Source organism: Stegostoma tigrinum, chromosome 5, assembly GCF_030684315.1.
Source record: "Stegostoma tigrinum isolate sSteTig4 chromosome 5, sSteTig4.hap1, whole genome shotgun sequence".
Lineage (NCBI taxonomy): Eukaryota > Metazoa > Chordata > Chondrichthyes > Orectolobiformes > Stegostomatidae > Stegostoma > Stegostoma tigrinum.
The window spans coordinates 89171324-89186637 of NC_081358.1; the positions used below are offsets into that span (position 1 = coordinate 89171324).

Below are 15314 nucleotides of genomic sequence, written 5' to 3' on the forward strand. Positions count from 1 at the left end.
TCTGGATTGTACCTGTGTAAATTTACTAAAGGCCACTGACTGATAATAGTCCAAATAAGTAACGGCATGTATAGTGTAGATTTTTCTCTCCATCTCCGCCCCATCAGATTAAAACTAGTTTGAAAGCTAGTTAGTGCAGCACAGTTATGATCATCGCCGATATGATCAAATCTTCTATCCTTTCAAAACATTTCACTGATGAAAACTGTAGGTAATGTCATAGTTAAGATTGGCGCTAAAACGTGATTAAATTTGCATTTGTAATATTCAGACTTGGCCTATCTTCCCCATTCTGAATGTCAAAATACAAAAGCATTGAAAATGTCATCATTGTCAGCAATCACTAGCTAATGATTCTGATTGTCCAGCTTGGAAATTCCATCACAATTATTATGAATTCTGCTGCTCCTTGCATGGCTCGTGAGCCCAATCTTCAAGCCGCATCTCCACCCCACAGTTGGCAGGGAGATGGCCTCAGGAACACTGGTATTCACTCCTCAAGTTCCTTTTCGGTACTTCCTCTTGCCCTCAGCTGTTCTCAAAGAATCGCAACTGTTTATACAGGATGTTCCTCCAGATTGGATTCTTCCAAGCTTGGGTCTCCCGTGCATTAGCATTGTGTAAGTACTGCTTGAGGTAAGCTTTCAGGAAGTATTTGAAATGCTTCCTTTATCTTCCTCTTGTTCCAGATCCTTTCTTCAGCTCAGTGAAGGAGAACTGCTTCAGGAGTCAGAACTCAGGCATCCTAAGTATGTGGCCGGCCAAGCTGGGTTGGTTTCAGATGATTGTAGCCTTGATCCTGGTGCTAATGGCTCTTTCGAGAATGCTAGCGTTAATACACCTGTCCTCCCACTGACGCTGAGAACCTGTTTCAAACAGCTCTGATGGTACTTCTCCAGGGCCTTGAGTTGGTGTCTACACATTGTTTATGTTTCACTACTGTATCAAAGGGTTACACAAGGATCTTGGTATCAGCATAGAAGTCACGGTTACCAAAGACTTTCATCGTCAGGCATCCAAAGGTGGCACTTGTACATTTAATGCAATATTGAATCTCTGCATCCATACTAATGTACACAGTGGAAACCTCCCACATTTGGGAGAATTTCTGTTGATTTTAATAGAGGGATTGACCAGAACTTGCTCTGTGATGGGTTGGTAAAGAATTGGAGTCTTCCTGAGAATGGGTCTGAGGCCAACTTCCTGGTTATGCTGTCGTGAATGCATTATACAAGGCTTGAAAATTCTAACTCAGGACAGTGGAAATGACATTGTCATCTGCATACTGAAATTCCACAAGCAATGTCGGTGTCATTTTCTTCTTGGGATTTCAATCAGTTGAGGTTGAAACGTTTTACAACCATCCTATAGACAATGACTGCACCACTTGGAAGCTTATTAACCTCTTTTGTCCATGTCTGAACCAAGCTTGTAACTGAGAAATCCTGACAGAAACCGTACTGAGCATTGGCAAGCGGGTAATTGTTGTATTAGTGCCATTTAAGAGCACCATTGCTGACACCTCCCATCATGTTGCTGATGATTGAGAGTACATCAATAAGCCAGTAATGGGCCAAACAAGATGTGTCTTGCATTTTATGGACAGGGCAATTTTCCACACTGTAGGGGTTCCACTCTATCAAACTTCCACTGGCTGAACCTTTGGGTTTAAAGATCTGACAAACATCCAAAGATTTGACGTTGATTTAGAGCTTTGTTCACTGAGTTCCCAATTCTTAAAAAAAGGCAATTGTTCGATACAAGGTCTAGACAAGATAATGGGGCTGCTGGGGAAACTTGTTCTTACAGTGATTTGCTGGCAGATCAGTTCAGACAATGCTTTGCAACTTCCATGAAATACTTTAGCATACTTCATTACAATACATTCATATATAAAGAACAAATAATTGCTAAATTGACTTTTTAACTTTACTTCTTTATTTTTATACTATGATGAATGTAGTGCTGAACTTTTAAAAATATTTCTTTATTTTTCTATAAGTAAGATTTTATACCTAAATATCTGTTACTTAAGATAGTGCCACATGTGACAACATTGTACACTATTCACTGAACACTTGTACCCTGTACTTGAGTACATGTGATGACAAAAACTAGATATATATCTTTCCAAAGTAGATCAAAAGGAATTAAAGTAAATAAGGCCATTTGGCACTTCAGGCCTTTGTTAGTGTCTGCTCAAATTTCAGCTTACCTTTCTATATCCTCTCTGATGAAGGATCTAGGCCCGAAACATCAGCTTTTGTGCTCCTGAGATGCTGCTTGGCCTGCTGTGTTCATCCAGCCTCACATTTTATTATCTTGGAATTCTCCAGCATCTGCAGTTCCCATTATCTCTATCTATATCCTGTATCCTTCAAAATTCTTTCCAACAGATAACTAATTTCCTTTGAAATGATATCCCTGCCTTATGTAATAAACTATATCGAACCTAGTTTCCACATTTGATTGTTCCACTTGTTCTACCACACCATCTTTACTTTCAGTAAAAGAAAATTAGCGAACAATTAACAACTTGTTTGAGTAGAAGACAAACTGTTTTAAAACAGTCTAATTTCCTATGGGTCTTTCTGGCTACAGCTGACTTTGGCCTCGAGCCTGGCTATCACCCTCTTTAGCTTAACAAAAACAAGCTTAGATCACAATGAGATAATACATTATATTCTCTCTCTCATGATTAGGAGCTCATTGTCCATTAAAACTATGGATCCAGAGTTGTACTGTTAAAAGGATTAACTGCAGAAGAAACATAACTGTTATTCACAGCAGCATCTGCTTTTATTTTGCTGTTCTTTGTTTTGCTCATTTTTAGGAAGTAAGAAGTTCATATCCAGGAATTTGAGATAAGAGCTCTGGGGAGACAATGGCCTGAGTCAGAAATAGCAGCTGAAGATACAAAATCATATTTTTGGCCATCTCCCCGTAACTCTATTCAAATGAAAGTTCCTTTCTCTGTTTCACCAGCCTTCCTATTCTACTTGACAAATTCCAATTGTTTCACTGTTTAAACCAGACTGTTTTCTGCCAGTCCTCGTCTAATTTCCTATGGGTCTTTCTGGCTACAGCTGACTTTGGCCTCTAGCCTGGCTATCACTCTCTTTAGCTTAACAAAAACAAGCTTAGATCACAATGAGATAATACATTATATTCTCTCTCTCATGATTAGGATGATTCCTTGATTTTACAGACGGGAATAAATCTCACTGAACTGTCACATCTATTGGTAAACAAAGGCTAGTTTTATCTCAGGTTCTCCACTTCATCAATACAAAGTGCACTAACAACTTTACAGCGACACAAAACCATTTTCAGATTGAACCCAAGGTCATGCGAAATACTCAAAAGTACGAATTCATAAAGCATCACAATGCAAACACACTTACTGATTTCTACTTTTGAAGAGGTATTGACTTTCATAAGTTTTGTTTTAATCCAAATTTTCAGGAACAAGACTTAAAAAGATCATTTATATACATAGCTTCAACTAAACACATGTCCTCAGACTCGATTCCATCATGGTTATACGGTGCAAAAACAATTGCAGATGCTGCGGATCTGAAATAAAAACCAAAATGGCTGGGCAAACTCAAAAGGTGTGGCAGCATCTGTGGAGAAAAGAAATAGAGTTAACGTTTTGAGTTCAATTTTGACACTTCTTCAGAACTGAAGGGATCTGATAAGTGATGTAATTTATGCTGTGGAAAAATAAGGGAGGAACAGCAAGTGGAACAGGTGGTCAAGGTGCCCAGAGCAAAAGGCAAAGGGAGTGTTAATCATGAGAATAACTATGGATGAAGGCTAGGTGTTCATGGCAGAAAGTAGGTCAGCTGTGCTGCGAGGAAATCCATGCAAACAAATATGGGGTGGTGGTATTCGAGGTATTCAGAATGGAGAATGGACTTCATGCTCTGAGGTTGTTGTGCGAGATAGTAGATTGAATGACAAGTGACTGGATTGAGCCGAGGTTTTCCGCAAGCCGATCACCCAATCTTCATATGGTAGAAGGGCTTGCATTGTGAGAAGCAAACAGTGTGGTCCATACTGAAAGTCCAAATGAATGACTGGAAAATGAGTTGGAACTTTGGGCAGTGAGCAGGAGGAGGTACACATTAACTCTGTTTCTCACTCCACAGATGCTGCAAGACCTGCTGAGTTTTTTCTCCAGCACATTTATATAGTATCTTCAACATAGCCAAGCATCTCACTCTGCTTCCAAGTGAAAAAGTATAACTGACATATTCGGAGAAGGTAGCCAAAATCCTAAAATGGTTTACATTCTCAGAATATTATTTAGTTACTACAGTGGTACTACATACAAATCATTGTGTGTCGCAGAATTGCAACATGTAATTTAGCTTTAAACATAATGGACTACAGAAGCACAACTATCCCTGATCTTATTATGGATTTCTTTGGTACCAACAGAATACCAGGCATTCGTGCCACATTATCTACTTATCTCAAACGAAAAATAAATTGACAAGGACAGTTTTATGAACTTGTCCGGTTATGTACTTTAGAAAAATGAACACATGTATAAACCAAAATCTAAAAGTTATGGTTTAACAGAAGAATTCAAGAATAACACTTGCATCACCTGCAGGCTAGCAGACAAACAAACAAACAATCAAAAGATCAGCTAGTGAGTAAAACGGTGCAAACTACAAATCCACACATACAAGGAAATAATTGTATTTATTTAGCACCTTTCACGACCATGACACATCAAGGTATTTTAGAGTCAAAAATCTGCCTTCATTCACAAAACTAATCTTTTCCTAGCTACCATCAATTCTGAGGAAGGGTCATCAAACCTGAAACATTAACTCTGATTTCTCTCCACAGATGCTGCCAGACCTGCTGAGCCTTTCAAGCAATTTGTTTTTTTTTGCACTTAATAGGCTCACATGTACAGCAGTGTGATAATTAGCAGACAACCTATGTTTCGGATGTCGATCAAGGGGTAAATATTGTCCAGGGGGACAAGGGTAACTCTTCCTCAATATTATGATTTGCAACATTTTACATCAATCTGAGGTGGCAGATTGAACTTTATTATAACATCAGATTTGAAAGATAAAAACTACCTCTCTGAGGCAGTTCACAGAAAACCTACACATAAGGATAAAAAAACTTCGGTGTTCCAAAATTCTGAATGAACATTCCAGGTTGCATTTATTATTCCACGATTACGATGATTGGGCAATCATTGCTCCATTTCTGCTGCAACATTACTCAGTAATGAAAAAGAAGCAATACTGAAGGAATTTTGGAGGATTCTGAGAGGATAAACAATGGAAATCTGTTTCACTAGTTAGTAGATCATGAGGGCAAACAGGAAAAGGTTGTTTCCATTGGATGGCAAATCATTGAATATCACCTTGCGTCAGTTCATGGAGCCTTTCTTGACATCAGAGGTTTGAGGATTCAAGCCCCATGATAATTCAATACTTTGAAGTGTGCTACATTAGCAGCTATGGTACCTTGCAGGTGACACCTTAAAACAAAGTTTTATAGTCTTTAAGCATATGCACAAAACTCCACATGCTATTTGAAGACCATAAAATTGTCCCAGATCCTGATCAAAATAGCTTTCTGAATCACAAGCAGATTCTCTTGTCATTCTTTAATTTTCTTTAAAGTGAGAGTTTGCTACGTGCAAATTGGTTCTTATATTTGTGGAAATAATAATGGTGATTAAGGTGTTTAAAACACTTTGGTATGGCCTAAACCTTGAAAATTGCTGTGAAAACGTAAATTTCCTTGAATGAGAAGGCACAGACAAAATATTGTCACAAGTAAAGCAAAGGACAATGCTGGATTCTTTTTTCTCTGATAATCACAAGTGAATATTAAAGGAGATAGCATCATTGCATGTTAATTAGTTATAGAAAAGTTCCCGAAACGGACAATAAAACATAATGGAGAAAGAGTAGGGGGCAAGTCGTCCATCATAGTTGCATCAACACAGGAACAACAGGTTGAGTGGGTTTTTCATTTGCTACCAACCCTGAGTTTTGAGCATATGAAGTACCACCTGAAGAGATGTTTTGTCCGTATATTGTGAAATGTACAACACCTCCCACGGCAAACATCAGCAAAATTCAGGAGACCGTAGATTAGCAATTCATAATTACAAGCTCTGAGCAATATCCAGTCTGCTATACAAATGTGGCAAATTCCACAGCACACAGAACCAAAATGTATTGCCTAAATTCTTCACGTACAGACGCTTCACAATTTAACTGTCGCTCAACTTATCTGTGGAATTACCAAACTACACAATAAATAGGCAAGCCAACGCATCACTTTTGTTTAAAAACCAAACACTCCATTGTGAGCACCAAACAGACAACTTAAACTAATAACTCATGAAAAATGAAAATGTAAGTAGTGTCAGTCCTAAAATGAACTAGATGCTAATCAGAAGATGTAGCAACTTGCAATGTTATCATTCTACACATAACAGAATTACCAATCTTCCAACCTGTTCTTCTAATCGGGTGTAGGTCATTGGGACATTTCTCAGCCACATTGTGGTGAGAGCAAGGCTGGGGGAGACGCCAGGAAAGTAGTGAGGAGCTTTGTCAGGACATCTTGCCAACTCATTCTTGCTGCTGGGAAACTCCCTGCATGAGCTGGGAAACATGTCAGCCACCCAATTCATGCGCTGGGCAACCTATTTACATGGCGCAAAGCCTCAATTAGAAACGGTTTTCAGCCTCTTGGCCATTTTACCAATGCTGAAATGGTTCCCCTCAGCCACTCCCTCTCCATCTGGAGGCCACCGGCCTGAAGGAGGTGGCTGAACCCCACTGAAACTGGAAGTTTATGCCAAAACGAAGGGGCTGCATTCATCATCACCACCAAAGCCCACTCAGCAGAGTGGTATGTACACCTCTTTAATGTAATTCATCCTCAGAATTATACAAATGGAGACTGGCGTAATGATGCATGGGCCCAAAAGCCAACCTGAATCTGCAAGTGCCCACCTCCATCAGAGGGACTGCTGTGGTTCTACAGACCCCAGTCTTCGAATTGCTACTAAAATGATCAAAAGGCCAACTGTAGCTTCTAACAGAATGATGAGTGTGAGGCAGCCAATTAGGAGCCCGGCTCCTGGTCACTTATGATGCAAGCCTCACCAACAAGCGCAGAATCAAGACTCCCATCTGGCCCTGACCTCTGGATCCCGTAGTCTGCCAAAAAAAATTCTGCCTCATATTTAGTTAGATCAAAACCCTAAGTTTCTCTTCATTAAAAAGGGGAAGCATTTTTCTTCTATATAAAATGGTTCTTGCAGCTCTGACATTATGTAAAAAAGATGCCAACTGAGGACTTTTTATGACAGATGGTAATGCAATCAGTTGCATGCACAAGATTTTTTTTGATTGATTCCAACCATATGCTAAAATATACTCATTTTGAAAATGCATTGCTTTGCCAGACAGGGGCTTTAAAACCATTTGTACTATTATATACACAATTTAGTGCAGATGCATATACATTATCATGCATACACTATCACTAAATTGATTTTATTACAGAAATAAAATTGAAAAAAAAACTGCACACATTTGTTATTTCTTATTCCATTAATATGAGGAATCTAGTCATTGACTGTGTCTGCAGCATACGGTGCTTAAACCATGAATACGTTTGCTTTGTGCAAAATTTTTCTCATCTGATTTCATCTGTGAGAGACTCTCCCTGGAGGATGGGAAGAGAGAACCAATTATATCCACAGGCTGACTTCTCAAAAAAAAATGAAGGCATCTGTTTCATGCCAACAACCTCCACATGCAAGAAAATATAACTTTGAAGGCATCTGCGTTCATGCTCGATAGTCACAGATCTTGGGCACCATTGTAATTGCCCAGCTGCAAACATGATTTTCTGATTTCATCTGCTGAGCGTCTGACCATGAAAGCAATGTAGCAAACCAAGTTTTAAAGGCCTTCAGGCAACTCAATACCAATTAAACACCAAAATATTGTTTTTTTTTCTTATACTGCTTTGGTCTGATGGATGCCACCAAACCTTCCTACTCCTTTCTGAATATTTCTACGTGTATTTTAATTGTACCTGTACAGTTCACTGTTGTGATGATTGCATTGGTAATGCAAATTAAAACAATCAGTGGTCCCAGCAGCAAGCTACCAAAGCATTACTTCAGCAAATGCTCACAAGCTCAATGGAGTTGGCAAAATTAAAGGATATTTACTTTACGAAATTAACCATGCAGTGGGTTAGATTAACATTTTTTGTGATCTTTTGACGCAGCACCTTTCTCTTTATTTCTCAAATGGAATTTTGTGTCGCTGAATAAAAAGCATACAAACTCCGTGAATGTGAAACAGTTGAAATATTGATAAAATATTCCAGAAAAACATTTTCAACATAGTGAGATTACAGAATTTCTCAGCTCATTAAGAGATGGAAAATTAGAACTTCTTTTACCAAACGGTCAGTGGGAAAGAAGCACTGATTTTTTTTAACCATAATGCTATTTTAGTGTCAGCTTTTACTCTCAGGTCTGTTTGCACTAAGTCACAATATACAATAAAATGGTGTAAAGATACAAGGGTGGACGCTGTGAGACAGATGCTGCTCACATGTTTCTAATAAGGTAAGTCAAGAGCGGAAACAATTTTAAAACCTGGAGCACATGTGTGAACACCACCTTAAAACTGGAACTGAATAAATAAATAATCCGAATGCCTGCTTTCAACTTCAGTATTAGTATAGTTAAATACAGCATGTCAAAGAAATGATGATCATTTACTGAGCCTATGTTAAAAATAAGAGGTGCTGCCATCACCTTCAGATCCTCTCGATAATTATTAATAACTAGAACATGGAAAATATTAAGGAGAGATAAATTATCAAGATTTTCTAAGGAAATAATTTGGCCATTTTTAAATCTCAGACGATTTAGTTCAATAAAAGGCACTTTACTTACAGGGGAGATGCACTCTGCAATATTCAAAATGAAACAGATGTGACAGTTTAGCAGAATAGCTCTTCAAACTTTGCACAAATTGAAATCAGAAAACGGATTGCTCTTTCTTTTATCACATTCATTTTCAATCGACACTTTTTACCCTTGAAATAATTTACACATGGCTTTCATCTCAGCAGCACCTGCTGATCAAACAGAAGCTAAACAACTTCATGAAAATCATACAAATCTCAGTCTCGAACATTTTTAAAAGTTGTCCAAATTCCAAAAATTACAAGACATTTAAGTACAACAGGCCAAGCATACATCTGGGTTTAAATTTCCATCTTCACTATTATTGCCAAACAGTATACAAGAAATAATTAAATAAGCTTTAAATTGTTGCAAGGTGATATATTTGCATCTTGAGTAATGTAATATTCTTGTTTAAATAATAACCCCCTAGGAAGAATCTGCAAACATCAATTGGGCTTCTAAGGACATAAAAGGTCAGCTACAGCAATATTTGTGTACTGTAACCAGTGAGAAGCTGAAATATCTCACTGCACTTACAGCCAGTCACAAACACAAAATGTCAATATGCTCAGAAGTAATGGTTTCTATTGTCCCAACATATTGACTAGTTGTAATTTTTCCCTAAAATACAAATATTTATTTCTTGTAAAAAACAGATTTCAATTGAGCTTTCTTTCACATTCTATTTTTTTTGTATTGGAATAAACTCAAAAAAATTGTTTTTGCATGTGTTGTATAGTGCTGTGCAGTGTTACCTATATTTAAATAAACCCTCACGAGTCTCTTAAGCCTCACTCACAGACAACATAACAGAACGAGTGCTATCAAATGTATGCCATCAAAAATAAAAGACAAAGGCTTTCTGCCTCTTCATTCAAGAGCTTTATTGGTTTTTCTGTGAGAGGCAAGACTATTTTCAGGCAATTTACACATAATGAAATAGCAAATCAAGTCATTACCCTGACCATATTCTTTAGTATTCTAATGGTTATAAAGCCACATCAATAAATAATCCTTTGTTCTCCATTATCATCTCCCAGTACTTAGTTCTACACTACAGAAGGCAGTCGAGATGGAATGCTAAACCCAATTAAAGATAACGACTCTGGTAATCTCACCTTTAGAAGTCCTGGAGAAATGGTTTAGGAGATGTCAGATACTGTCAAGACCAGGAATGATACCTAACCTTGTCAAAAGGCAGCTTTTCTTCAGTGTTAATCTTTAAATGTAAATTCACAGCCAGCAAGAGGAGCAGCAGATAACAGGTTACATCTTCACTCCCAGCCTTATCGACTTATGCATCTCCTCCAAATACTGAAAGCACCTATTCATGGAGATTACCTTCTGGCAGAGTGCACACCAGCACAACGGGTTTGTATTCATTAAACACACTTCCTCGGCTTATCTAAAATAAAAGGCTCGTCATGATGGCACATTGTGTGTGAAGGGAAGGCAATGTGCATTAGAGTGATTACAATATCAGCTCAGCCCAGATGGATCCAGGAAAATAAACAGAGGGTGTGTGAGAAGTTAATTGGCAACTCAAAGGGAAAACACGGACTGAGGATTATAGAAAATGGACTCCTGGCCAACTGCAGCCGGGCAAGACACCTGTCACCTGGTGGAAAGCTGCTCAAATTGTGAGAACACATTGCCATAACATGAGTGGAAAAGCAGAACTGTAATAAAAAAGGAGCTGATGAAAAGCTTGGCACCACTCTGAATATGGCAGATAAAAGGGGTCTGTCACAAATCCTCAACTAATCCAATAGCATGGAAGGCTCATTGATGTGACTGTGGACATGACAGACTAAAATAATATTCAACTGAAAAAAGTGACTGTGAGAAGAGCTTTTCCCCAGAAAAATTATTTCCTTGAATTTTAGGATTACAGCAGCAGCTTTTACTATAAGAAGCTTTTGTGTGTATTGCCAAAAACATTAACCTCAAAATGAAATGAGCATTAAAAATATTAATGTAGTTATCATGCAGTTACATTGATTTCATTGTGGCACATAAACATGTCGATCACAAATAATCATTTTCTAGGAGTGTTAAAGTAATCATCGACGGAAATGACTCAGATTTCATTTCTTTGACCCCAAACTATAATTAGAGGGGACTGACAGGTGCAAGCCCTCTGCACTTGCAGATGGCTACTGAAGTTGGACAAAGTGACTTGTTCTGGTTGTACACCATCTAAATAACCCTATTCGACACTCTGCATATTCAATTATCCGTAACAAATTAAACTGATGCCCCTCAATTAAGTGACCACCAAATTTCAAACCTAACCAACGTGCTGTTAATAAGGTAGCAAAATAATTATAAAATTGGGATAATGTAGTGATATTAAATAGCTTAGCATTTTAATATTTTCGTTAATTTCCTTTAGTTTGAAAAAGTAAAATTGTGCAAATTAGATATAATTTACAACAACATATTAAAACTTAAACAATAATCACTGCTAATTTCTGAGTGTACAATTTATTTATTGATTAGAACTCTGAGTTGCAAACTAGATCTGCTTCACAGATTCCATAAAGATGCCAAACTTATGTGGTTATTGAGGTAGCGGGAACTTGTTGAAGTGATAGCTTTCCAAAAATGTGTTAAATGTCAAATGGTTTATTCACAAATATCAACTCGAAACAAATGTTATATTGCTGTTCTGAAGAAGCACTAATTCCAACACTGTATTTTCACTAGGGGATGCTGTTCCTTCTTTCTATTGTAAATTCTAGATCCAATGACATCATTGTACTCTTATAACATGCAGTATTTACATATATCAAAATTCTGTTCAGTGTTATATGGCACAGCCAGAGTTCCAGTAAACTACAGCTCATGTCAATGGATCCAAAACAGAATGCAGCAAGTTCTGGAAATGTTACTTTCTTCTTAAGGTTAAAAAAAAACAGTAATGTAACTTTCTTCAAACAATAGTATTTTGTGCATTAATTACTGATATTTCGCACAACATTTTGTTTGATTCACAAATTTAGGGTGAAATAAAAGTGAATTCTCCTGCAATGACAGCGTAGTGTGTAATTTATTTCACAGCCTCTCACACGAAAGGAAAGGCCAGTATAATATTGGCATCAGTAAGTCAAGATTTGTGTCCCATATGATATTGTTTCCTGAAGTTGGAACAATTAAGATGACTAAATTATTGTCAGATCTGTCATACTTCAGTGTGAATTTTTTCACACTTTTGGACACAATCAAATTTGATTTTTAAAGAATGTACACTTATTTTTGAAATCAAATATAGTTAAAACAGCAACATTTATAATCAATTCAATTTTGAGCTTTTTTTCTGGAAAACAAAACTCTTATTTTTTTTGTCATGGAGACCCACAGTTATCCTGTCACCCAAAGAAACAGGAACAAACTTCACCGAAATGCTTCTGGATGCGACAAGTGGGAAACCAGTTTCCTATTCCAACACCACTCAAAATGCACATGGATATAAAACAATTACAGTACTAAAACATGTATAATAAAATTGCTAAATAGGTGAATTGTAGTACATACATTTGAGCAAATTTAATTTAATCACTTTGATTAAATCAAACTAAGACAAGCTGAATGTGAATTTCAAAATAAATATTCTTCATATTTAAATTTTATGCTGTTTATCCTGAAGTGTAAATGAAACATTGATGTCCATTAATACGAACATGCATATCAATTTGTACAAACATTTTGCCAAACCACAACATCAACTCCTTATCCACATACATCACCTGCTAGCAATCATGAGAACTAGTCTCTCAAACATGCAAGTTCTAAGTCACCTTTTATTTAACTGATAAGGCATCTTGATCACAGCACATGACAAGTTCCCACAGAACAAAGACCAAGCTTTTTAATTGAAATCCAAAGCTCAAAACAATATATTAACCTTCCATTTAACAACCAAAGGATCTCCATTAATGAACTGCATTGGGAAAATCATGAAAGTAAATCAAAAAGATGAAACTGTCAATTGTGACAGCTAATGTTTTCAAATGCAAAACTGCAGATGCTAACTTTCTTTCAGTTTAAGCTGCTCACAAGTGATGCAGTCACTAAGAATCTTAATGAATTGGGCTTTGCATTGAACACACTGCATTTAGAATGCATCTCTTGTGTAAGGGGAAAACAGGATTTGACAGGAAAGGGTGGTCAAAGCTGACTGCCCTGCAACTCTCTCCAGGTTGAGCCATTTCCCCTCCTGCCCCTTTCTCTTATTGCTAGATCACATAATTGTAGCAGTTCCAAAACAAAGCCAGATGTAAAGCTTCCTAGATAACACGATTATGTGCTGAAAATAGACCATCAAAAACCTGACAACAATAAAGTTAAATAGTAGTTAGTAGATCAAATCACTCTCAAGATCAAACAAATTAATAGATTCTTATATCACTCTTCCAAGCAAGTGGATTTTCTGGGTTTTTTTTTGAAAATTCAAACATGAATGAGACACTGTCTTGACAGAAGGACAAAGGTCAAGTAAGGACCCCAATTGTTGAAAGTAATTAATCTAAAAGTGCACAATTCTGACTATGAAAGCTTTTCAACACTATTTCAAAGTTACAACCAATGTAGCTGGTGTTTTATGTCACTTTCTTCAAATAACTGGGTAAACTATAAATTTGTAAACAATGAGCTCATATGTTAAAGCACATTTATGCAAATACGCTGATGAGATTTGATGAGAACAAAATGTCATAGCTGAAAAATCCACTAGCCTTGCTTAACCAGGAGTACCAAATTAGCACAGTGGTGGGGGAGGGTGAAGAATATCAACAATAGCAGGGCAAACGTTGCAAATCATACTTACTTTGACAAGATCCAGAGATTCCAACCATTCGCCTGCTTTATTGAGTTATAGAAGTTCCAGAGTTCAGCCACACAACAATAAAAACAAGAGGGGAAGGATGGAAGTTTCTCCCTGCAGCCTGGCAGATCCGTCCACATGAGAAAGCTCACCGCCAAAGTGAAGACAAACTTTTGATCTCCTCAACAAGAGGGCAATTGCAAACTTCAGCGATAAGGAGAAAAGCAAACTGTTTTTTGCCTCTCTTGAGATTAAAAAAATAATTATTTTTAGAAAAAAGTCACTTCCTTTAAAATGCTTGCAAGCCACCAGGATCACGACGTGAGAAGACTAAGTCCAGGCAGCCTGCCCTCGGTGGGATGTGTTCAGCAGCTCGCAGTTTGAAGTGAGAGCAGAGGCAGAGAGAGAGAGAGAGAGCTCTGTGTGTGTGTAAACGCAGCCTGGACTCTGGAGCTGGTTCCTCACTGCCCAGGTGCAGAGTAGGTGGGGTTTCTACCAGGGAGAGTTGAAAGAGGTAGAGCAGACATCTGTGTCGTGAAGGGGTCGGGGCGGGGGGGTCAAGTATATGTTAACAATGAGAGTGTCTCCTGCTTCTCTGTGTGTGTGTGTGTGTGTGTGTGTGTGGAGCCTGATCCCTGCCGCCAAGAGCTCTCCGTTGGGGGAAAAAGGCTGCTGCTGCCTTCGGCTCAAACACTTCCCTCCGCTGCCATCTGCTCCAGCTCCTCTCCCTCCCTCTCTCTCTGTGTCTTATCGCGATCTGCTATTAGAACGGCACTTCCAGAATCCAGCTACTCTGAGATCTGCATCATAATCCCCTTCTGCTGGCTGCTTTCCAGGCTGTTAGCTTGACTCTCTCTCTCTCTCTCTCCCCACAACCACCCCCCCCCCAACCTTCCTCCTCACATTCAGCTACAGCTAAACCATACGAAACACAGCTGCGTCCATGCTACATTTCCCGTTCTGATTTTGAATTTTTCATGGTTTTTAAAAATGAAACTTCAATTGACACCTACACCTCCCCCACCCCCACCAGCAAATCGTATCTGATCGTATTTTCTTCACTTATGTAGAACATGCATATTATTTGCACAGTACCTCAATAGTATGGGCCACATTGGAGGATACCGTCTAGGTGCATTCACTGCAAAGGCTGACACTGGTTTATTCTTTCTGCTGGAAAGGGCTGTAACTCGGGGTGGGTGTTTTCTTTTTGCCGTCAGCGCCGGCTCTCTGTACGCACAGGAGGCTGCACTCGCCCCGCCTGGCAGGGCAAGACTTTGCCCCTGGCAGAGCCAGGCTCTCAGTCCCCACCTGCTGGGCTCTGCCACCTGCTCCACAAGCAGGAAGAAAGTAACACCCGTTGCTGCCAACTCGGGTCCATCTACACAATGCCACTGACAACACAAGGGGCAACACTCCAGATGAGCTGGCATTAACTTTATCTGTCTCAAAGCTCTGATGTGTTATTCACAGGCAAGTGTTACGTGTCTC

The 15314-nt window shown here is 38.4% G+C and overlaps 1 protein-coding gene across 5 annotated transcripts in view; it reads right to left on the reverse strand.

The window, feature by feature from the left end:
* The window catches only part of runx1t1 (RUNX1 partner transcriptional co-repressor 1), a 96835-nt gene extending 81789 nt beyond the window's left edge, over positions 1-15046 (reverse strand). The window contains exon 1 of one of the 5 annotated variants that reach the window (XM_048528718.1): positions 14919-15046. Coding sequence is in view for 3 of the 5 variants with exons in the window: in XM_059646125.1 (XP_059502108.1) it covers positions 13827-13854 (28 nt within the window). In the remaining 2 variants the exon portion in view is untranslated. Of the gene's footprint in view, positions 1-10116; positions 10517-13826; positions 14617-14918 lie in introns of those variants that run through there. The other 4 variants (XM_059646125.1, XM_048528714.2, XM_059646124.1 and 1 more) reach the window with 4 other exon arrangements.
* Positions 15047-15314: the final 268 nt, after the last annotated feature.